This window comes from Pongo abelii, chromosome 5 (genome assembly GCF_028885655.2).
Source record: "Pongo abelii isolate AG06213 chromosome 5, NHGRI_mPonAbe1-v2.0_pri, whole genome shotgun sequence".
In the NCBI taxonomy this organism is placed as follows: domain Eukaryota; kingdom Metazoa; phylum Chordata; class Mammalia; order Primates; family Hominidae; genus Pongo; species Pongo abelii.
Window position 1 is genome coordinate 73,784,122 of NC_071990.2, and position 20,891 is coordinate 73,805,012.

The window sequence follows — 20,891 nt, forward strand, 5'->3', positions numbered from 1 at the left end:
GGGAGACAGACCTGAGGAGGGAGCCTGAGTGGACTATTGTGAAAAATATGAGACCACATGTGCATCTCCTGGAAAATCATTTTGCACAGTCCTGAGATTGAGAGCTTGGAGCATCCCCCTTCTGGCTCCCTCTTTCCTTCCCCTCTCTCTTCTGTCTTCTACTTTAATCTGATGTTCCACTTCGCAGTCTGTCTCTCTCTCTCTCCCTCTTTCTCTCTCATCTTCCCTTATACCCCCTCCTTCCTCTCTCCTTCCTGATTTTCTTTTTCCTCCTAGAGAGAATTACCTTTTCTTAGAGGAAAGAAGTGGGGTGAAATAAACAGATTTTCTTCTGTCCAGGCGGAAAATAAGACAGAATATACGCTCTGAAACCGAGCATGGTGGCTCACGCCTGTAATCCCAGCACTTTCTGAGGCCGAGCTGGATGGATCACCTGAGGTCAGGAGTTCAAGACCAGCCTGGCCAACATGATGAAACACTGTGTCTACTAAAAATACGAAAAAGTTGCCAGGAATGGTGGCGCATGCCTATAATCCCAGCTACTCTGCAGGCTGAGGCAGGAGAATTGCTGGGACCTAGGAGGCAGAGGTTGCAGTCACCTGAGATCATGCCACTGCACTCCAGCCTGGGCAACAAAGTGAGACTCCATCTCAAAAAAAAAAAAAAGAATATATATATAATATATATTATATATTATATTTAATATATTATATGTTATATTTAATATAACATATTATATATTATATATTATATATATACACACATATAATATAAATGTATGTATATGTATATGTATTATATATGTGTGTGTGTGTGCGTGTATATGTGTACACTCTGAGAAAATTAGAGTACAGAAGGCAATTAAACTGAAAAGAGAGAGTTAAGAAGATAGCCCAGTCCCTTGGTCAGTGAGGGGAAGCATCAAGTGTGACTTAATCTCCTTCTTGCAAGTAGTTACATCTCCAACTTGATTCTTTCAAATGCACAAATATTAACCAACAATCCAATCCTCTTTCAACTGCTTAATTATTGTTGCTTTTGAGTGCCAATCATCTGACTTTTCCTGTTTCCATCTGTCCTGTGGAGCTATTTGGTATTACGCATCAGTGTTAGTGTCTGAACTTTGAAGGGTTTTTTGAAGAAAAAAAATTATAAATAAATTTTTAATTTCCTGAAGTTTCCTTGTATGACTTTATGTTGGGAGGCAAAAAAAAGTTAAGTTTCAAAACATTTATTCATAAGTGACACCAGTATTATCAGGGTGCTTGGATTTCTGCTAAGAAAGCTAATCTTCTAGGTAGCTTTGTGTACATGTTGATAATCATATTCTCAAATATTACCTTTTTGGTAAAATTAAGCAACCATTTAACTTCTGTGCTAAAGCGTTAAGGAAAAATCAGATTCATCGACCTGCATTAAGGAAAAATCAGATTCACCAACTTGGTGGCTCTCACCTGCAATTCCAGCTACTCAGGAGGCTGGGGCAGGAGGATTGCTTGAACCTAGAAGTTCAAAGTTACAGTAGCTATAATCACGCTACTGCACTCCAGTCTGGGCGACCAGGGAAAGAGACCCAGTCTCTTAAAGAGAAAAATCAGATTCAACATCAAAAATTATCTTTGATGGATCAAAGACTTAAATATAAAACTCAAAACTATAAAAACCCTGGAAGATAAACTAAGAATACCATACTGGACATAGGAAAAGGCAAAGATTTCTTGACAAAGACACCAAAGTAATGGCAACAAAAGCAAAAATTGACAAGTCATATCTAATTAAACTTAAGAGCTTCTGCACAGCAAAAAAAACTATCAACAGAGTAAACAGACAACCTATAGAAAATATTTGCAAACTATGCATCTATGTTTGTCAGGATTCTCTGGGGAGACAGAACTATAGGATAGATGTGTATATAAAGGGGAGTTTATTAAGGAGTATTGACTCACAGGATCACAAGGTGAGGTCCCACAATAGGCCCTCTGCAAGCTGAGGAGCAAGGAAGCCAGTCCAAACCCCAAAGCTGAAGAACTTGGAGTCTGATGTTCAAGGGCAGGAAGCATCCAGCACGGGAGAAAGTTGTAGGCCAGAAGACTAATCTACTCTTTCAACGTTCTTCTGCCTGCTTTTATTCTGGCGGCACTGGCAGCTGATTAGATGTTGTCCACCCAGATTGAGGGTGGGTCTGCCTTTCCCAGTTCACTGACTCAAATGTTATCTCCTTTGGCAACACCCTCACAGACACACCTAGAAACAATACTTTGCATCCTTAAATCCAATCAAGTTGACACTTAATATTGACTATCACAGCATCTGACAAAGGTCTAATATTCAGTACCGATAAGGAACTTAAACAAATTTACAAGAGAAAAACAACTCCATTAAAAAGTGAACAAAGGACATGAGTAGACACTTTTCAAAAGACATACATGTGGCCAGGCACGGTAGCTCACACCCATAATGGAAACACTTAGGGAGGCCAAGGCGGGCAGATCACCTGAGGTCAGGAGTTTGAGAAAAGGCTGGCCAACATGGGGAAACCCCATCTCTAACAAAAATACAAAAATAAACTGGGCTTGGTGGTGGGTGCCTGTAATCCCACCTACTCAGAAGGCAGACGCAGGAGAATCACTTGAACCCAGGAGGCAGGGTTGCAGTGACCCAAGATGGCGCCACTGCACTCCAGCCTGCGTGACAGAGCAAGACTTCGTCTCAAAAAAATAAAAAATAAAAAAGACATACATGCAGCCAAAAAGCATATGAACAAAAGCTCAATATCAGGCCAGGCTCGGTGGCTCACGCCTGTAATCCCAGCACTTTGGGAGGCCGAGGCAGGAGGATCACGAGGTCAGGAGATCGAGACCATCCTGGCCAACATAGTGCAACTCTGTCTCTACTAAAAATACAAAAATTAGCTGGGCATGGTGGCACGTGCCTGTAGTCCCAGCTACTCAGGAGGCTGAGGCAGGAGAATCGCTTGAACCCAAGAGGCAGAAGTTGCAGTGAGCCGAGATCACACCACTGCAGTGCAGCCTGGTGACAAAGTGAGACTCCATCTCAAAGAAAAAAAAAAAAATTCAATATCACTGATAATTAGAGAAATGCAAATAAAAACCACAATGAGGTGCCATCTCACACATCAATCAGAATGGCTATTTTAAAAAGTCATAAGACCGGGCATGGTGGCTCATGCCTGTAATCCCAGCACTTTGGGAGGCCAAGACAGATGGATCAACGAGGTCAGAAGTTCAAGACCAGCCAGGACAAGATGGTGAAACCCCATCTCTATTAAAAATACAAAAAAATTGGCCAGGCATGATGGCGGGCACCTGTAATCCCAGCTACTTGGTAGGCTGAGGCAGAGAATTGCTTGAACCCAGGAGGCAGAGGTAGCAGGTAGCTGAGTTCACACCATTGTACTCCAGCCTGGGCGACAGAGTAAGACTCCAACTCAAAAAAAAAAAAAAAAAACTCAAAAAATAACCAATGCCGGTGAGATTGCAGAAAAAAACAGAACACTTACACACTGTTTTATACACTGTTGGTGGGAGCGTAAATTAGTTCAACCATTGGGAAAGCAGTATGGTCATTCCTCAAACCGCTAAAAGCAGAAGTACCATTTGATCCAGCAAGCCCATTACTGGATATCTATCCAGAAGAATATAAATCATTCTACCATAAAAATATATGCATATGAATATTCATTACAGTTCTATTCATGATAGAAAAGACATAGAATCAACCTAAATGCCCATCAATGACAGACTGGATAAAGAAAATTTAGTACATATAAACCATGGAATACTATGCAGCCATAAAAAAGAACAAGATAATATCTTTTGCAGGAACATGGATGGGGCTGAAGGCCATTATCCTTAGCAAACTAACACAGGAAGAGAAAACCAAATATTGTATGTTCTCACTTACCAGTGGGAGCCAAATGATAAGAACTCATGAATACAAAGAAGTAAACAACAGACATTAAGTTCTACTTGAGGGTGGAGGGTAAGAAAAGGGAAAGAAGCAGGAAAGATAAATAGTGGGTAAAGGGCTTAATACCCAGGTAATGAAATAATGTGTACAACAAACTCCCATGACACAAGCTTACCTATGTAACAAACCTTCACACGTGTCCCAAAATCTAAAATACAAGTTTTACAAAAATTATCTTTGAAAAATAACTAACCACTTATATAGTCAGCAGGGGAGGAGGAGAAGGCAGCCAGCTAGGACCAGTTGGTGACCCTGGAAAAATTATTCATGCACAATTATGGAAATAATATTATCCTAAGTACCACATAGGACAACAAACACAGAGTCAGAGATGGTGTGCAGTGAGTTGTCTAATACTAGTTATGCACAATCTTGGTTACCTCATATTTTAGAGCAATAAAAAAGGCAAGGTTTGCAAGTGTAACACATGGAGTAAGTAATCATCTTTATTTCATATATTCATGGGAAGGTGCACACACATAGCAAAGACAGGAGTCCTCATACTCTCAGCTTTGCCTGTCCCTGCTGGATGTGGACTCACAGCAAGATGGGCACATCTGAAACCAAAAGTGTCAATAATTTTCTGATGGTAGAGGGTTTTTTTGGTTTTGTTTTTCTTGTTTTGTTTTGAGTTTAGAGACAGGGTCTTGACCTATTGCCCAGGCCAGAGAGTAGTGACGCAATCATACCTCACTGATGTCTCAAACTCCTGTACTCAAGTGATCCTCCTGCCTCAGCCTCCCAAAGCACCAGGATTACAGGCATGAGGCACTGCACCCAGCCTCATTGTAGAGTATTTATTTATTTATTTATTTATTTATTTATTTATTTATTTGAGACAGGGTCTCATTCTGTCGCCCAGGCTGGAGCGCAGTGGCACGATCTCAGCTCACTGCAACCTGCACCTCCCAGGTTCAAGTGATTCTCCTGTCTCAGACTCCCGAGTAGCTGGGACTACAGGCACGCACCACCACACCCAGCTAACTTTTGTATTTTTAGTAGATACTGGATCCACGATGTTGTCTATGCTGGTCTTGAACTCCTGGCCTCAAGTGATCCACAGCCTCTCAAAGTGCTGAGATTACAGGCGTGAGCCACCATGCCTGGTGATACAGCATTTAAAAAGCAGGACTATGCTAACAAATACGCACTCAAATGAAATATAGTTTTTATTGCATCCTACATGAGTTTCTCAAGATTCCTTATACTTGAACAAATAGATAATCTATGAGAATTTGGCAGCTTCAAATGTATGGGTTTCATTTAGCACGGCTTCTCAAGTTCCCAGGCCATAAATCCATTTCTTATTCAGTGGCTCTATCACTCTGTCAGTCTCTGGCTCACAGCTGCAGTTTTTCTACTCCCAGATGACGTCAAAACATAGAAAAATAGAATCCTGTTTAGTGCTGATGGACATTAACTTCTAACATCAATTTAACTCCAGGTGATTAGTTTAGACTAATCGTGATAATCTCATTCCCCTTGCCACTGATTGCTTTAGGAAATGGCACATGTCCCAGTTTTGAAATGAAGTAAAACCTAAAGGAGGCTTCCAGCAGAGGTTGTCTCATTTCTGAAAACAGACACAAAAAAAGGACTCATATCTTCTTTCTTTCTCCTGGTGTTTATGATGGGATATGATTTTGGAAACGGCTACAGGTATTTTGCTACCAACCTGAAGAGGAAGCCAACACAAGGTAGAAAGGGAGCCCTTGGCATAATATGCCTGGAATGTCTGCTATTGGCACTAATACAGTGTTTTATTAGCATCCAATTGGACCAGTGTTTCCTATGATTTGCTGTTCAAAGCATGCTACATGATTCTGGTCCCTTTTACATACTTCTCTCATTTTGATTGATTGAGCTCAGCAATGTTCCACTTTCCAAGGAGGGAGAATGAACTGCAGGTAACAAGTGTTCTATCACATAAAACCTCAAGAGTGAAAAGCACAAAGTATGTCTTGATTATTTTCATTAATAAGCACTTTCCAAGTCATATTAAGCATCAAAGAATTTATAATCAAAATGTATATGCAGTAATTCAGGCCCTATTGAGTACCAAAAAACTAATACTATAGAAAAATCCTTACCACTTCATCTTGTAGCCAAAAATATATAAATAAATAGAGAAAAAAGAAAAATACTATTTCTACATTAAATGTCAAAGCCCTTCATTTGGAATTCTCTTACTGTGTATCTTGCTGAAGAGAAATCCTATTAATACAACTAGTATGAGAAAGTCTGCAGTGATATTTCTATCAAACCTGAAGAAATACACTGGGACAAATCCAATAAATGTAACAAAAGTCAAACATTTATTCTAAAGGACATTAGACTTAATGTTGAATCAGAGAACCTTTAGGTGGAGAAAAATATTATCGATAATATAGAAAGCCAATCATTGGTCTGCTAACCTAAACATGTATCAGAAAAAAATTTACATCTAACCCATAGAAAGTTTCAGTCCCGTCTTAATTTTTAAGTATCACTGAATGTACACTGGAAAATAACATAAGCAATGAGAAATGTTTCAATGTCTTTTCATCTTATTTTGGTCATGAGAAAACTCACATTGTAATGAATTGCAACTATACTAAAGTCATAGATTCAGCTATTTTGCCCTCAAGGAAGTACACAATTCAATGACACAAATAATGTAAAGTAAATCATATCCTTTTAAATTTTTTTTTTTTTTTTTTTTAGACAGGGTCTCCTTCACTCATCCAGGCTGGAGGGCAGTGGTACCATCACAGCTTACTGTACCCTCAACCTCTCAGGCTCATTTGATCCTCACGTCTCAGCCTCCTTAGTAGCTGGGACTACTACAGGCATGCCCCACCAGGCTCAGCTAGTTTTTTTGTAGTTTTTGTAGAGATGGGGTTTCTCCATGTTGCCCTGGCTGGTCTTGACCTCCTGAGGTCAAGCAATCATCCCACCAGAGCCTCCCAAAGTCCTGGGCTTACATGCGTGAGCCACCCAGCCCCACCTAAATCATATCCTTAAGTAATGATTTTGTTGGAAAGTTTTTTACAAGTATCACAACATATTCAAAGTAAATTAGCTCTTCCTGGTGATTTAGAGCAATTGTCAGGCAAACTTTTTCTATAAAGGGCCAGAGAATAAATATTTTATGTTTTATGTCATGCAGTCTCTGTCAAAACTACTCACTCACCAATTGCAGTGCAAAACTGGTCAAAAGCAATACATAAATAAATGATAGGTACCGGTCTATCTCAAAAAACTCTATTTATAAGCACACATTGAATTTTATATAATTCAATGCATAATCAAATATTAACCTTCTTTTAATTTTTTAAACCATGTAAGCCATGTGATCCATGATTCCTAAACCACAAGCTGTACAAAAAGCAGACAAAAAAATGGATTAGTCCTACCATGTACTAAGTAGTACAAAACTTCAATAAATACAAGGCTGTGTTTTATTGATGCATGAACAGAAAGGCACATTAATGAAATAGAATAGAAAACCAAAAAAACACCCACATATATGCATAGAAATTTAATATTTGATAAAGGAGGCAATTCAGATTAGTGTGGAAAAGGTGGATTACTCATTCAATGATTGAATAATCATTGGGATAAACAGATTCACCTATTAAAAATCCAATTGAGACCAGGCTCAGTGCTTCACACATGTAATCCCAACACTTTGGGAGGCTGAGGCACAAGGATCACTTGAGCCCAGGAGATTGAGATCAGCCTGGGCAAGATGGTGAAATCTTTTCTCTACAAAAGTGAAATAAATTAAAAAATTAGACAGGAGAAGTTATGTGCACCTGTAGTCCCAGCTACTTGGGAGGCTGAGATGGGAAAATAACTTGAGCCCAGAAGTTTGAGGCTGCTATGAGCTATGATTACGCCACTGCACTCCAGCCTGCGTGACAGAGTGAGACCCTGTCTCCAAAAAATAAAACAGTAAGAATAGATGTAAAAGTATAGATGTATAAAATATTAAAAATCCGTTTGAACCAGACCTAACAACCAAAATCAAAACACATCTCAGGAATATCAAATATTTAAATGTTAAAAAACAAGCCCAAACCATACCAGAGGAAACCACTACCAAATATTTTATAGTCCTGGAATGAGGAGGGCATTTCTAAGAATGAAACAAAATCCAGAGACAATAAATATAAAAAGATTCATGAATTCATCTCATAGATATTAAAAATATCTACATGGCAAATTCCACCAAAACAATGTAAAAAACAAAGGACACACTGGAAAGAAGAATTTGTGGCTCATTTCACAAACAAAGCACTAATTTTCATAATATATCAAGAGGTACTACAAATCAATAACAACCTAATGGACAACAGCCTAAATAGACAGGTCACAGAAAGTGCAATATAAATTGTCTTTATACATATGAATGAAAAGGTATCGGGAAAGACATAGGAGAATCCAATGAGAAGATATTCAGTGCCACTTGGAATAACATAAATGCAATTTTAAACATCACTAAGAAACATTTTTCATCTATCAGACTGACAACAGTTTAAAATATCTGGGTTTTGTTTTTGTTTTGAGACAGATTTGCTCTTGTCATCCAGGCTGGAGTGCAGTGGTGCAATCTCGGCTCACTGCAACCTCTGCCTCCCAGGTTCAAGTGATTCTCCTGCTTCAGCCTCCCAAGTAGCTGGGATTACAGGTGCCCACCACCATGCCTGGCTAATTTTTGTATTTTTAGTAGAGACGAGGTTTGACTATGTTGGCCAGGCTGGTCTCAAACACTTGACCTAGGTGATCCACCCGCCTTGGCCTCCCAAAGTGCTGGAATTACTGGCATGAGCCACCACGCCCAGCCATTCTTATGCCTAGTATTGTAGAATGTGCTTCACTCCTTTACAGGATTTTCTTTGTTTTGTTTTGTTGTTTGAGACAGGGTCTCCCTCTGTCACCCAGGCTGGAGTGCAGTGGCGCAAGCTCCACTCACTGCAACCTCCGCCTCCCCTGCTCAAGCCATCCTCCCACCCCAAACCCTTCTCCCAGCAGCTGGGATGACAGTTACCCACCACGAAACCTGGCTAATTTGTTTATATTTTTGGGAGAAACAGGGTTTCACCAAGTTGTCCAGGCTGGTCTCAAACTCCTGAGCCCCGCTTGGCCTCCCAAAGTGCTGGAATTACAAAGATGAGCCACAGTGCCCAGCCACTACAATTTGATTTCTTTCAACATTTTCTCTACTTGTTTTTCCACTCTGAATATGACCTTTCTAACTTATGTGTTTTTTGTTGTCTTTTTGAGACATAGCTTTACTCTAGTTACCCCAGCAGGAGCACAATGGCATGATCTCCGCTCAACGAAACCTCCACCACCCGGATTCAAGGGATTCTCCTGCCTCAGCCCCCCGAGTAGCTGGGATTACAGGCATATGCACCACCATGCCCGGCTACTTTTGTATGTTTAGTAGAGATTGGGTTTCTCCATGTTGGTCAGGCTGGTCTCAAATTCCCAACCTCAGGTGATCCGCCCGCCTCAGCCTCCCAAAGTCGTGGGATTACGGGTGTGAGCCACCGTGCCCGGCTGACCTTTCTAACTTATATTTGGTAACTGGCCTTGTAAAAGCCATGTAATCAGCAAATCTCGTTGGCTTCAAAATAGGTCCCAAATTCAACCATTTCCTAACACATCTACCACTCCACTCTGGTCCAAGTCACCATCGTCACTCTCCTAGAGTACTGCAATTGCCTCATTATAGATACAAAATGCTGGAGAAAAGGCAAATTTGAAGAGGAAGAGTTCTACTGAGGACAGGTTTAGCTTGCCATAATCTTGGCTACAGAAAGATGTAGATTCTGCAATCGGAGAAGGTTCTTCAATGGAGATTCAGGAAGCCTTCCTAGTCAATTTAATTCATGGCTTGAGGGACTTCAGAATCCTTTGCTCCCTGAAAACCACCCCCTCCACTCTCACCCCCACCCACAAACTTGGGCAATCAGGGACAAGGCTGGCTACCTCATATTCACCAGATTCCCTGGCTGCCTACTTCACCAGGCAGTTGGGGTGGGAACACTTTCCATCTCTATCTGGACCCTTCCTCCCACCTTTCCATTCTCCCCATTTGTCTGCACTTCAAGGTCTAGGAAAACCCTGGGGCTCCTAGGGTGGTCCCTTTTCAGAAGCCCCCATTTTCACTCAACTCAGAGCAGCCTAACCAGGCTCCAGGCCTGAGAGGAGCAGTTCCTGAAAGCGCTGACTTGTGTGCCTGGCTCATTCCCTGGGCTGGGCCTCCCCAGACCTCAGCACTTGCCCAGAGAATTCCCTTCAGGGCTGGATAAGTTCATCCTAAGGAAAGCGGACAGCACATCAAAGGCTTTGCATCATAGGTAGCTTATTTTATTGGATTGCTTTGCCAATAACACTTCTTACACTCAGGAGACTTCCCTCAGACACATGCCTAGAAGGTCTGAGAGGGGCAGGTCTGGCCACAAATTCAAACTTTCTTCAGTGTTTTTCATGTCTTTCTCACCAAAAGCGAAGCCAAGACTTCCCCTCTCATCCCCTTTTCCCAGGGGAGATCAGTCTTCAGTGTACGGTGGCAGGCTAACGGAGGTGACCAGGTCATCACTGGTCAGGGGCTGGCTTCGGACACGCTCTAGCATCTTCAGACCTGCAAAAGAATTGCCTGGAGCTGAAGAACCAGAGTCCATTACTGAGGCCCTTAGTAGGCCCAGACTCCACCAGGAAGGTTCCAGAGAGGATGTCACCCCAGCCCGGGTCTTCCAAGGTAACCCATTTACTCCTCCCTGCTACCCTCTCCTCCATGAGCAATCACATGCCACAAAAATGAGCCCTTCCCTTCCCAATGGACTCTGGGAAGCACCTGGATTCCCCAGCCACACAAGGGATTCTTCGAATCCAAGATGCCACACAACACAGCCAGAACTCCACCATGAAGCCCTCCACCTCCACAGTTCAGCCAAGGATACCTACCTTGAGCGTGACACTTGGAGTACTGGCTCCCCACGCAATGGAACATGAGCAGCAGCCACTGCTTTGCCATTAGTGGTCCAACTACAGTCACACGAGTCTGGCCTGTAGCTGTGAAACAACTCTCCAGCTGAATAAGGGTGTGGCTGTGCAGCTCAATGCAGCGAAGGTATGTGTCATCAAGTCCTGTAAGCACAGGAGGTGAGAAGAGAAACTGTCAGCCACCAGTCCTTGGGGAGTGAGGAGGTGGCCTTGAGGGTAGGGATGTGTGACTCATGAAGGTGGGAGGAGAGGGGAAGACTGAAAATCGAGAAGGGGATGAAGGAGGCCGGCCTAGCGCAGTGACTCATGCCTGTAATCCCAGCACTTTGGGAGGCCGAGGCAGGCAGATCAGTTGAGGTCAGGAGTTCCACACACGCCTGGCTAACATGGTGAAACCCCGTCTCTACAAAAAAATACGAAAAATTAGCCGGGGGTGGTGGCAGGCACCTGTAGTCCCAGCTACTCGGGAGGCTGCGGCAAGAGAATGGCGTGAACCCGGGAGGCGGAACTTGCGGTGAGCCGAGATCACGCCACTGCACTCCAGCCTGGGCGACCGAGATTCCATATCAAAAAAAAAGAAAAAAGAAAAAAGAAAAACATAAGGCCAGTCGCGGTGGCTCACGCTTGTATTCCCAGCAGTTTGGGAGGCTGAGGCTGGCAGATCACGAGGTCAGAAGATCGAGACCATCCTGGCTCACACGGTGAAACCTCATCTCTACTAAAAATACAAAAAATTAGCCGGGCGTGATGGCGGGCGCCTGTAGTCCCAGCTACTCTGGAGGCTGAGGTGAGAGAATGGCGTGAACCCGGGAGGCAGAGCTTGCAGTGAGCCGAGATCGCGCCACTGAATTCCAGCCTGGGCGGCAGAGCAAGACTCCATCTCAAGTCTCCAAAAAAAAAAAAAAAAAATACAAAAACTAGTTAGGCGTGTTGGCAGGCGCCTGTAATCCCAGGTACTCCGCAGGCTGAAGCAGGAGAATCACTTGAACCCAAAAGGCAAAAGTTGCAGTGAGCCAAGATCACGAGCGAGAATCTGTCTCAAAAAAATAAAAATAAAAAACAAATGAAGGAGGGGACGTGGGCAAAGGCCACTCACCGAAGATGAGCTCCTCCTGGTCCTCTTCCATGTGGAACACCATTGGAGAATGAAAGTTTTCGGGCAGGGTCCACCACGGCTCCTTGCTGAGAGCACTCGTTCCCACGGCCATGCTCTGCTCCCACCTGATTCAGAATAGGGGAAAGTCTAACAAACTGGTTGGCAAAAGACTTGGAAAAGCGAGGAAGGGCCTAGGCTCTGTCCTTAATAAGGAATCCAAACAACCCGCCCCTTGATCCACCTTAGGGTGGATGTCCAATCCCCAGAGGTCTTCCCAAGATACTTCATTCCAAGTAATTATCTGCTCTGAGCTTAATCCTTTCAAGTCAAACTTAATCATCTGATAAGTGCTTGGCTTTCTGATGTCCTGGAATCAGAAATTTTTCTTCACTCTAAGTTCAAAGGATTTTGGAGCAGGGAGTTGAGGGTATGGAGGTGCAGGAAGCCTCCAAATGGGCTCCCTAGATTTGCACAGGTGTCAGCAGCCACCCAGTGACCACACAGTGTATTCCAACACGACTGAGTTTATTTGGTGTGTTGCGTCAAGGGAGAGCAAACAACACAGGAAAATAAACTCGATAGGATAGTGTCATAGGGAGCCCATAGTAGGAGCTGACTAGGGCAGTCTAAGGCATGTTTAAGGAGTAGGAGCCAGTTCTCTAAAATGGGGCAATTTGATGATTATTCTGGTAAATTTATCTAGGAAGTTGAGAGACTAATGTGGTCTTCACTGCAGAATGTTCTCTCTCTCTGGTTTCAAATATAGTTACACAATAGACTTTCTATATCTTATTGCGTGACAATCACTGAGCAATCTTGACTGCTTAAAATATTTTTCGGCTGGGTGCAGTGGCTCACGCCTGTAATCCCAGCACTTTGGGAGGCTGAGGTGGGCGGATCAGGAGGGCAGGAGTTCGAGACCAGCCTGACCAACATGCTGAAACCCCGTCTCTACTAAAAACACAAAAAAATTAGCTGGAGTGTGGTGGTGCACGCCTGTAATCCCAGCTACTCAGGAGGCTGCCACAGGATAATCGCTTGAAGCCGGGAGGCAGAGGTTGCAGTGAGCCAAGATCACACCACTGCACTCCAGCCTGGGCGACAGAGTGAGACCCCATCTCAAAAAAAAAAAAAATTTTTGCAGGAGATTTTTGCAGGAAATTTTTTGTGTTTGGTAGGGAAGATTCAGTTTGGTCTGTCAGCTTCCCATTGCAAGTTCCTGGGTGATTTTTCACTTTTCAGCCTCCTCTTTTGACCAAAGACAAAGTCAGCCATCAGGACTTTCATCTGTGAGGTTCAGATCTACACCACTGTTGGAGTCCACAGATCACAAGGTTATCAGGAGAACGTTCTCTGCATCCACATACATTTGGTCTCTCATATACATTTTGTACAAAATATACAAGTGAAAATATAATGACTGCACAGTAGCATTTAAGACTGAACAGGAGGCCAGGCACTGTGATTCACGCCTGTAATCCCAGCCCTTTGGGAGGCCAAGGCGTGTGGACCACCTGAGGTCAGCAGTTCAAGGCCAGCCTGGCCAACATGGTGAAACTTCGTCTCTACTAAAGATACAAAAATTATCAGGGCATGGTTGCGGGCGCCTGTAATGCCAGCTACTCAGGAGGCTGAGGCAAGAGAATCACTTGAAACCAGGAGGCACAGGTTGCAATGAGCTGAGATCACGCCATTGCAGTCCAGCCTTGGGGGCAAGAGAGAAACTCCATCTCAAAAAAAAAAAAAGAAAAAGAAAAAGAAAGACTGAACAGGATGTACTAGTCAAATGCAGGTAATTACTAGAAACAAAATGATTATTAGTCCTAGTAATAGGTTGCAAAGACAAAGGCCGATTTCAAAACCAGACCATGAAATCATGTCCCAACTCCATCTGAATCTGTTCTAGAGAGACAGGTAGTCTTTTAACCTTGCCACAAAACTCTTCTGCCTCAACAGTAATGTTTTAGGGAGGTGCTGCAAACAGTGTTTGCTATCAAATAAAAGCTGTCCTTGGCTGACCAAGAAGAAACCAAAAACTATGAAATCATTCATAACCACCATGAAACTTTAATTTAAGCTAGGTTGCTGGACCTCCAGAAAAGAAGTTGTGTCATCAATTGATTTCTGCTAGGACCAGAGACACATTTTGGACCAGCTTTTCTGTCATATTATTCCTATTACTGGAATTGGAGCTCCCAGAGTATAGATGAAGAGGGAGTCGGTCATCTCTCCTGGAAGGTCTCCTGAATAGTCCATACTTTTCTCAGAGAAACATAATTTCCTATAGGAGTAGATGTTTAAAATATTGAAAAATATTATTAATAAAATAGTCTAAAACTCACTCCATATTACACAAGTTTGTATAATGATCAGGTGACCTGATATCCACATAAAAAGTAGTGCCTTAGTGTTGCACAAAGTGAAAGGGATATGGGGCATATAAGTGTCATTTATCACAGTGAGAGCAAGACAACTAGTTCAACATGTGAACACTGCTTGAGTGGAGGCTGAGGAGTCACTGAAGATTAAGGACTAACACTGCAAGGAGAGACTCAATACGTTATTGCGATAATGTCAGCAGACATACTTTGTTGTTTGAGGTCATCCTGTGGCCAGGATTTCACTACCAGCCCCAGCAACAGAGTAAGACTTCATCTTTACTAAAAACTAAAAGCAATAACCGAGTGAGGTGATGCGCACCTGCAGTCCTAGCTTATCCAGAGGCTGAGGTGGGTGGATCACTTGAGCCCAGGAGTTTCAGCTAGAATCATACAACCACACTCCAGGCTGGGTGACACAGCAAGATTCTGTCTCTTAAGAGAAAAATTTTAAGCTAAATAAAAATTTAAAAAACAATAGCTATAGTTGAGGAAAAAATAAGAAAGTTTTCCCTTTCCTTAGGTGGCAGGAAAAATTCTCTAATATAGAAAATTGAGGCCAGACATGGTGGCTCACGCCTGTAATCCCAGCACTTCGGATGCCGAGGCAGGTGGATCACTTGAGGTCAGGAATTTGAGACTGGCCTGGCCAACATGGTGAAACCCCGTCTCCACTAAAAATATGAAAGTCAGCCAGGCATGGTGACATAAGCCTGTAATCCCAGCTACTTGAGGGGCTGAGGCAGGAGAATCACTTGAACCAGGGAGGCAGAGGTTGTGCCACTGCACTCCAGTTTGGGTGACAAGAGCAAAAAAAACTTTGCCTAAAAAAAAAAAAAAGAAGAAGAAGATCAAGATAAACTGTCATTCGTCATTTGTGAAAGAATCCTTTTCTTTGAGACAGAGTCTCACTTGTTGCCCAGGCTGGAGTGCGGTAGTCCGATCTTATCTCACTGCCTCAGCCTGCTAAGTAGTTGAGATTACAGGTGGGTGACACCATGCCCACGCCCAGCTAATTTCTGCATTTTTGTATTTTTAGTAGAGACAGGGTTTCACCATGATAGCCAGCCTGGTCTCAGACTCAGGGCTTCAAGTATTCTGCCTGCCTGGTTCTCCCAAAGTGCTAGGATTACAGGCATGAGCCACCTCGCCAGGCCGAGTTTGTGAAAGAATCTTAAAAACTTTTGGTTGCCCTCTAGGGAACGCTTAAGCACAATGATAAGTACAGCAAAATTTTAAAAAGAGGGCAAAGATACCAGAACATGTATCTTGTTTCATTGTCTTGGGTGGAAGTATCTACTCGGGGTCATCAAAGCTTGATCTGAAGACACTGGTTTGGTCATCTTCTTCCAAAAATCGTTGTTCTGGAAGATACTTAAGAATTCTCAGTTTATGGTTTCTTGATGATGTCCTTAATTTATTAAGGCCAACGGTAGTTTTTCCTCTGATTTTGAAATGTTTAGTCTTTTCCAAAAGATAAATCTTCAGATTTCTAGTCATGTAGAGCCATTAGGTGGATATTTGGGGGAAGATTATTGTTATCTATTAAAAGCTAGACACATCAAATGAATCCTTTGTAGTATTTAGAAATGTGAGCTTGTGATATGGCAGAGTACAGGTTCAGAAGTGAATTCCTAAATGTATGGAGAAGCCTATGGATTCCAGGAGGAGTTGATGTCATTGTCTTCAAGGCTAATAGCAATTCCCAAGCCATGGAAGTTTGAGTCTCGGAGAACATTCTCAAACTTAGTTTTATAGAATTCATTTTTTTCTAATTGTTCTTTATTTATTTATTTATTTATTTATTTATTTATTTATTTTTTGAGACCGGGTTTAGTTCTTGCTGCCCAGGCAGGATTGCAATGGTGCAGTGGTCTCGGCTCACTGCAACCTCCACCTCCCAGGTTCAAGCAATTCTCCTGCCTCAGCCTTCCGAGTAGCTGGGATTACAGGCATGAGCCACCACACCTGGCTAATTTTTTTGTATTTTAGTAAAGATGGGGTTCCACCATGTTGGCCAGGCTGGTCTCAAACTCTTGAACTCAGGTGATCCACCCACCTTGGCCTCCCAAAGTGCTGGGATTACAGGTGTGAGCCACCATGCCCCTCCTTCTTTCTAATTGTTCTAAATATTCATTTGGTACAGCAAGATTGTTTATTCATACTAAAAAACATTTGGAGCTGTTTTTTTGTGTACCACAACCCCTCTCCCCAATTACTGAAGAATACATTGGAATTCCTTAAGTCCAGAATAACAGTCAAGCAATTTTATCATCAAAATCTTGTCTGTCTATCAGGAATATCCTCAATCCATTCTGGAGATAAGCAGACAATGACTAGAACATATTTACAAACCATCAGTATGGCAACTGCTTTGGTTAATGCTACTTGTTTAGCATAGTGGCAAATTATTTCCTCAGGATTCTGGGCTATTGCCCTTTAAATTAGTCTCCATTTTATTATATGGCTACTCCCTTAGGTAATAGCAAAGCTTCTAAAAGTTCTTTAATTTCTTGCCTTTTTGGGTTTTGGTTTGGTTTGGTTTGGGTTTTTTTTTTTTTTTCAGACAGAGTCTCACTCTGTCTCCCTGGCTGGAGTGCCTGGTGCGATCTCGGCCCTCGACAGCCTCCATCTCCCAGGTGCAAGCCATTCTCCTGCCTCAGCCTCTCGAGTAGCTGGGATTACACGCGCAAACCACCACGCCCAGTTTATTTTTGTATTTTTAGCAGAAACGGGGTTTCGCCATGTAGCCATGCTGGTCTCCAACTCCTGACTTCAAGTGATCCGCCCGCCTCGGCCTCCCGAAGTGCAGGGATTACAGGCATGAGCCACTGTGCCCGGCCAATTTCTTGCCATTTTTAATGAGACTTCTACAAGAGGTCAGAAAACCTCTCAATTTCCAAATTTTCTCATATGGACCAACTCAATCACACATCTACTGCCCATATAAATATTTGCTTTTATTTATTTTATTTATTTATTTTTAGCAGGACCCTCCATCACTCAAAAATTGTTCCTCTTTTAATCTCTCCTTCGCTGAATGAAGGAGAACAATTCAGCCACTTGAGCTGATTTTAACTTCTGGGAGAAGATTATACGCTAACGGTAAATTTGGAATCGTGATAGCATAGAGTACTTGAAAAAATCTACTTTACATTTTTAAACATTAAGCATTAACAAGAGACATGAATTTTTTTTTTTTTTTTAGACGGAGTTTCGCTCTTGTTGCCCAGGATGCAGTGCAATGGCGTAATCTCGGCTAACTGCAACCTCCTCCTCCCGGGTTCAACAGATTCTCCTGCCTCAGCCTCCGGACTAGCTGGGATTACAGGCGCGCGCCACCACACCCGGCTAATTTTGTATTTTTAGTAGAGACGGGGTTTCTCCGTGTTGGTCAGGCTGGTCTCGAATTCCCGACCTCAGATGATCTGCCAGCCTCGGCCTCCTAAAGTGCTGGGATTACAGGCGTGAGCCACCGCGCCCAGCCAAGAAACATTAATATTAAAAAAAAAAAAAAAAAACTTTCCAAAATATCTGTACAAAGCATGGATAGTTCCATAAAATGGTCAAATAATCACGAACACTCCCTTCTCAAGTAAGAGGAGAGTTGTCATGAGAGTTAAGGATGCCGCTAACAAATACCCAGGGACTTTAATTTACCCCATAAGTATATTATGAATGTCACTAATTTATAATTGACAAAGACAGTTTCATCTTTAAAATCAAGGTTGTAACAGTTACATGTCAGTCTATATAGTAAACAAGAAGGTTTTTTAACTTTAGAAGTACATATCATTTTATTAGAAATAACCTTTTAAAAAAAAGTTTTCTTCCGACAGTTTTTTTATGTTATTCTAAGTTTGGTAACCAAAAGAACACTCATAATATGTTTGAGTCACTCAAAATTTGCAGAACATCAAGCAAACCTGAATATTCCTTTTTATATGTAAATTAAAAGAGCGAATTTTGGCTTGAACCAGGGAGTCGGAGGTTGCACTGAGCTGAGATTGCGCCACTGCACTCCAACCTAGCGACAGAGTGAGACTCGGTCTCAAAAAAAAAAAAAAAAAAAAAAGCAAATTTTTTTTTTTGTTGCCCAGGCTGGAGTTCACTGCAACCTATGCCTCCCAGATTCAAGCGATTCTCCTGCCTCAGCCTCCCGAGTAGCTGGGATTACAGGCATGGGCCACCATGCAGAGCTAATTTTGTATTTTTAGTAGAGGCAGGGTTTCTCCATGTTGGTAAGGCTGGTCTTGGACTCCCAACCTCAGGTGATTCGCCCACCTCGGCCTCCCAAAGGCAAATATTTTTATTAACAGTGGTCATTTCAAGAAACCAAAATAAAAGGCATCCTAATCGTTTAATTATTTTGGGGGTTGGGCTTGAATTTTAGAGAAAAAAATAAGTCAACATGTTTTAGAATAGAGTACTAGTGGTTGAAATGTATGCATTTGGGATGTATTTTGAAGACAGAGCCATCAGGATTTTGTGATTTCAAGATTTTGGGCAAGTGGCTCCCAAAAAATGTTTTTAAAAATCAGATTCCAGACCGAGTACTTAGTTCCCCCAGTGTCTTTCCACCTCTTCCTCCTGCAGCTGTGGCAGCAGCAACAGCAGTTACCCCAACTTGAGGCTGCTCCCTGAGTAATACCCATAGGCCCCCTCAGCTGAGAAAGGAGCTCTCTGCCCCCAAAGAAGTGTATGTAGTTGGGGAGGGGGTACAGCTGGCTAGGACCAACTGGTGGCCCTGGAAAAACAACAACATCTACTCACTCCTTTCCTGTTGCAGGCTGTTCCCCCAAGGGTGGTCACAAATGTAAATATCTCAAATGAATCTATGCAGGGACAGCAGCAGAGACCCAGACCTGGCACCAGGTCCTGGTCTTCCCTCCAGGTAAGGCAGCAAGACTGACTATATTGGGTTTTGGTAGTTGGAGGCAGACTGAGGAGGGAACCCCAGGTGGACTATTGTGAGAAATATGAGACCACATGTGCATCTCCTGGAAAATCATTTTGCACAGTCCTGAGATTGAGAGCCTGGAGCATCCCCATTCTGGCTCCTCTCTGTCATCCAGTCCAACACTCCATCACACCTCTCTCTCTCTCTCTCTCTCTCTCTCTCTCTCTCTCTCTCTCTCTCATCTCTCTTCTTCTCTCCTCTCCTCCTGGTTTTCTTTCTCCTGTTAGAGAAGACTGCCTTTTCTCAGAAGAAAGATGTAGGGTGAAGTAAACAGAAAGAATTCTTTCTGCCCAGAGGGAAAAATAAGATAGAATATACGATCTGAGAAAATTAGAGTATGGAATGCAATTAAACATAAAGGAAAGAGTTAACAAGACAGCCCAGCCCCTCGGTCAGTGAGGGGAAGCATCAAGTGTAACTTAAACTCCTTCTTGCAAGAGGCTACCTCTCCCACGTGATTCTTTCAAATGGACAAATATTAGCCAACCATCCAATCCACTTTCAAGTGCTTAATTACTGTTGCTTTTGAGCACTGTTCATGTTTCCATCTGTCCTTTGGAGCTATTTGGTATTGCATATCAGTGTTAATGTCTGAACTTTGAGGGGTTTTATTGAGGAAAAAAATTAGAAATAAATTATTAATTTCCTGAGATTTCCTTGTATGGCTTTATGTTGGGAGACCAAAAAAAAATTGTTTCTTTTTTTATTTTTTGAGAAAGGGTCTCACTCTGTTGCCCAGGCTGGAGTGCAGTGATGCCATCTCAGCTCATGGCAACCTCCACCACCTGGGTTCGAGCAATCCTTCCACCTCAGCCTCCCTAGTAGCTGGTACTACAGGCACGCGCCGCCATTCCTGGCTAATTTTTGTTTTTAGTAGAGATGGAGTTTCACTATGTTGATCAGGCTGGTCTCAAACTCCTGACCTCTGTTGATCTGTCTACTTCGGCCTCCCAAAGTGCTGGAATTACAAGCGTGAGCCACCGGGTCCAGCAAAAAATGTTAAGTTTCAAAACATTTATCTATAAATGACACCACTGTGATCAGGATGCTTGGATTTCTACTGACAAAGCTAATCTTTTACATAGCTTTGTGTACATGTTGATAATCACTTTCTCAAATACTACCTCTTTGGTAAAATTAAGCAACCATTTAACTTTTGTGTTAAAGCTCTAAAAAAAATCGGATTCACCAATTTGGTGGCTCTGTAATTCCAGGTAAGGAGGCTGGGTCAGGAGGATTGCTTGAACATGAGAGTTCAAAGTTACAGTGGGCTATGATCATGCCACTGCACTGCAGCCTGGGCAACAGAGGGAGACCCAGTCTCTTAAAGAGAAAAATCAGATTCAACATCGAAAATTATCTTTGATGGGTCAAAGACTTAAATGTAAAACCCCAAATTATAAAAACTCTGGAAGACAATCTAAGCAATACCATCCTGGACATAGGAAAGGGCAAAGATTTCTTGACAAAG

The 20,891-nt window shown here is 42.5% G+C and overlaps 1 protein-coding gene across 1 annotated transcript; it reads right to left on the bottom strand.

Moving 5' to 3' along the window:
- Window positions 1–10,328: 10,328 nt before the first annotated feature.
- Window positions 10,329–12,301, bottom strand: KHDC1L (KH domain containing 1 like). Its single transcript, XM_002817057.2, has 3 exons — window positions 12,083–12,301; window positions 10,948–11,130; window positions 10,329–10,624 (listed from the first exon to the last, which is right to left on the bottom strand). Exons 1-3 carry the CDS (start codon window positions 12,192–12,194, stop codon window positions 10,533–10,535), a joined length of 387 nt encoding a protein of 128 aa, XP_002817103.1. The 5' UTR covers window positions 12,195–12,301; the 3' UTR covers window positions 10,329–10,532.
- Window positions 12,302–20,891: the final 8,590 nt, after the last annotated feature.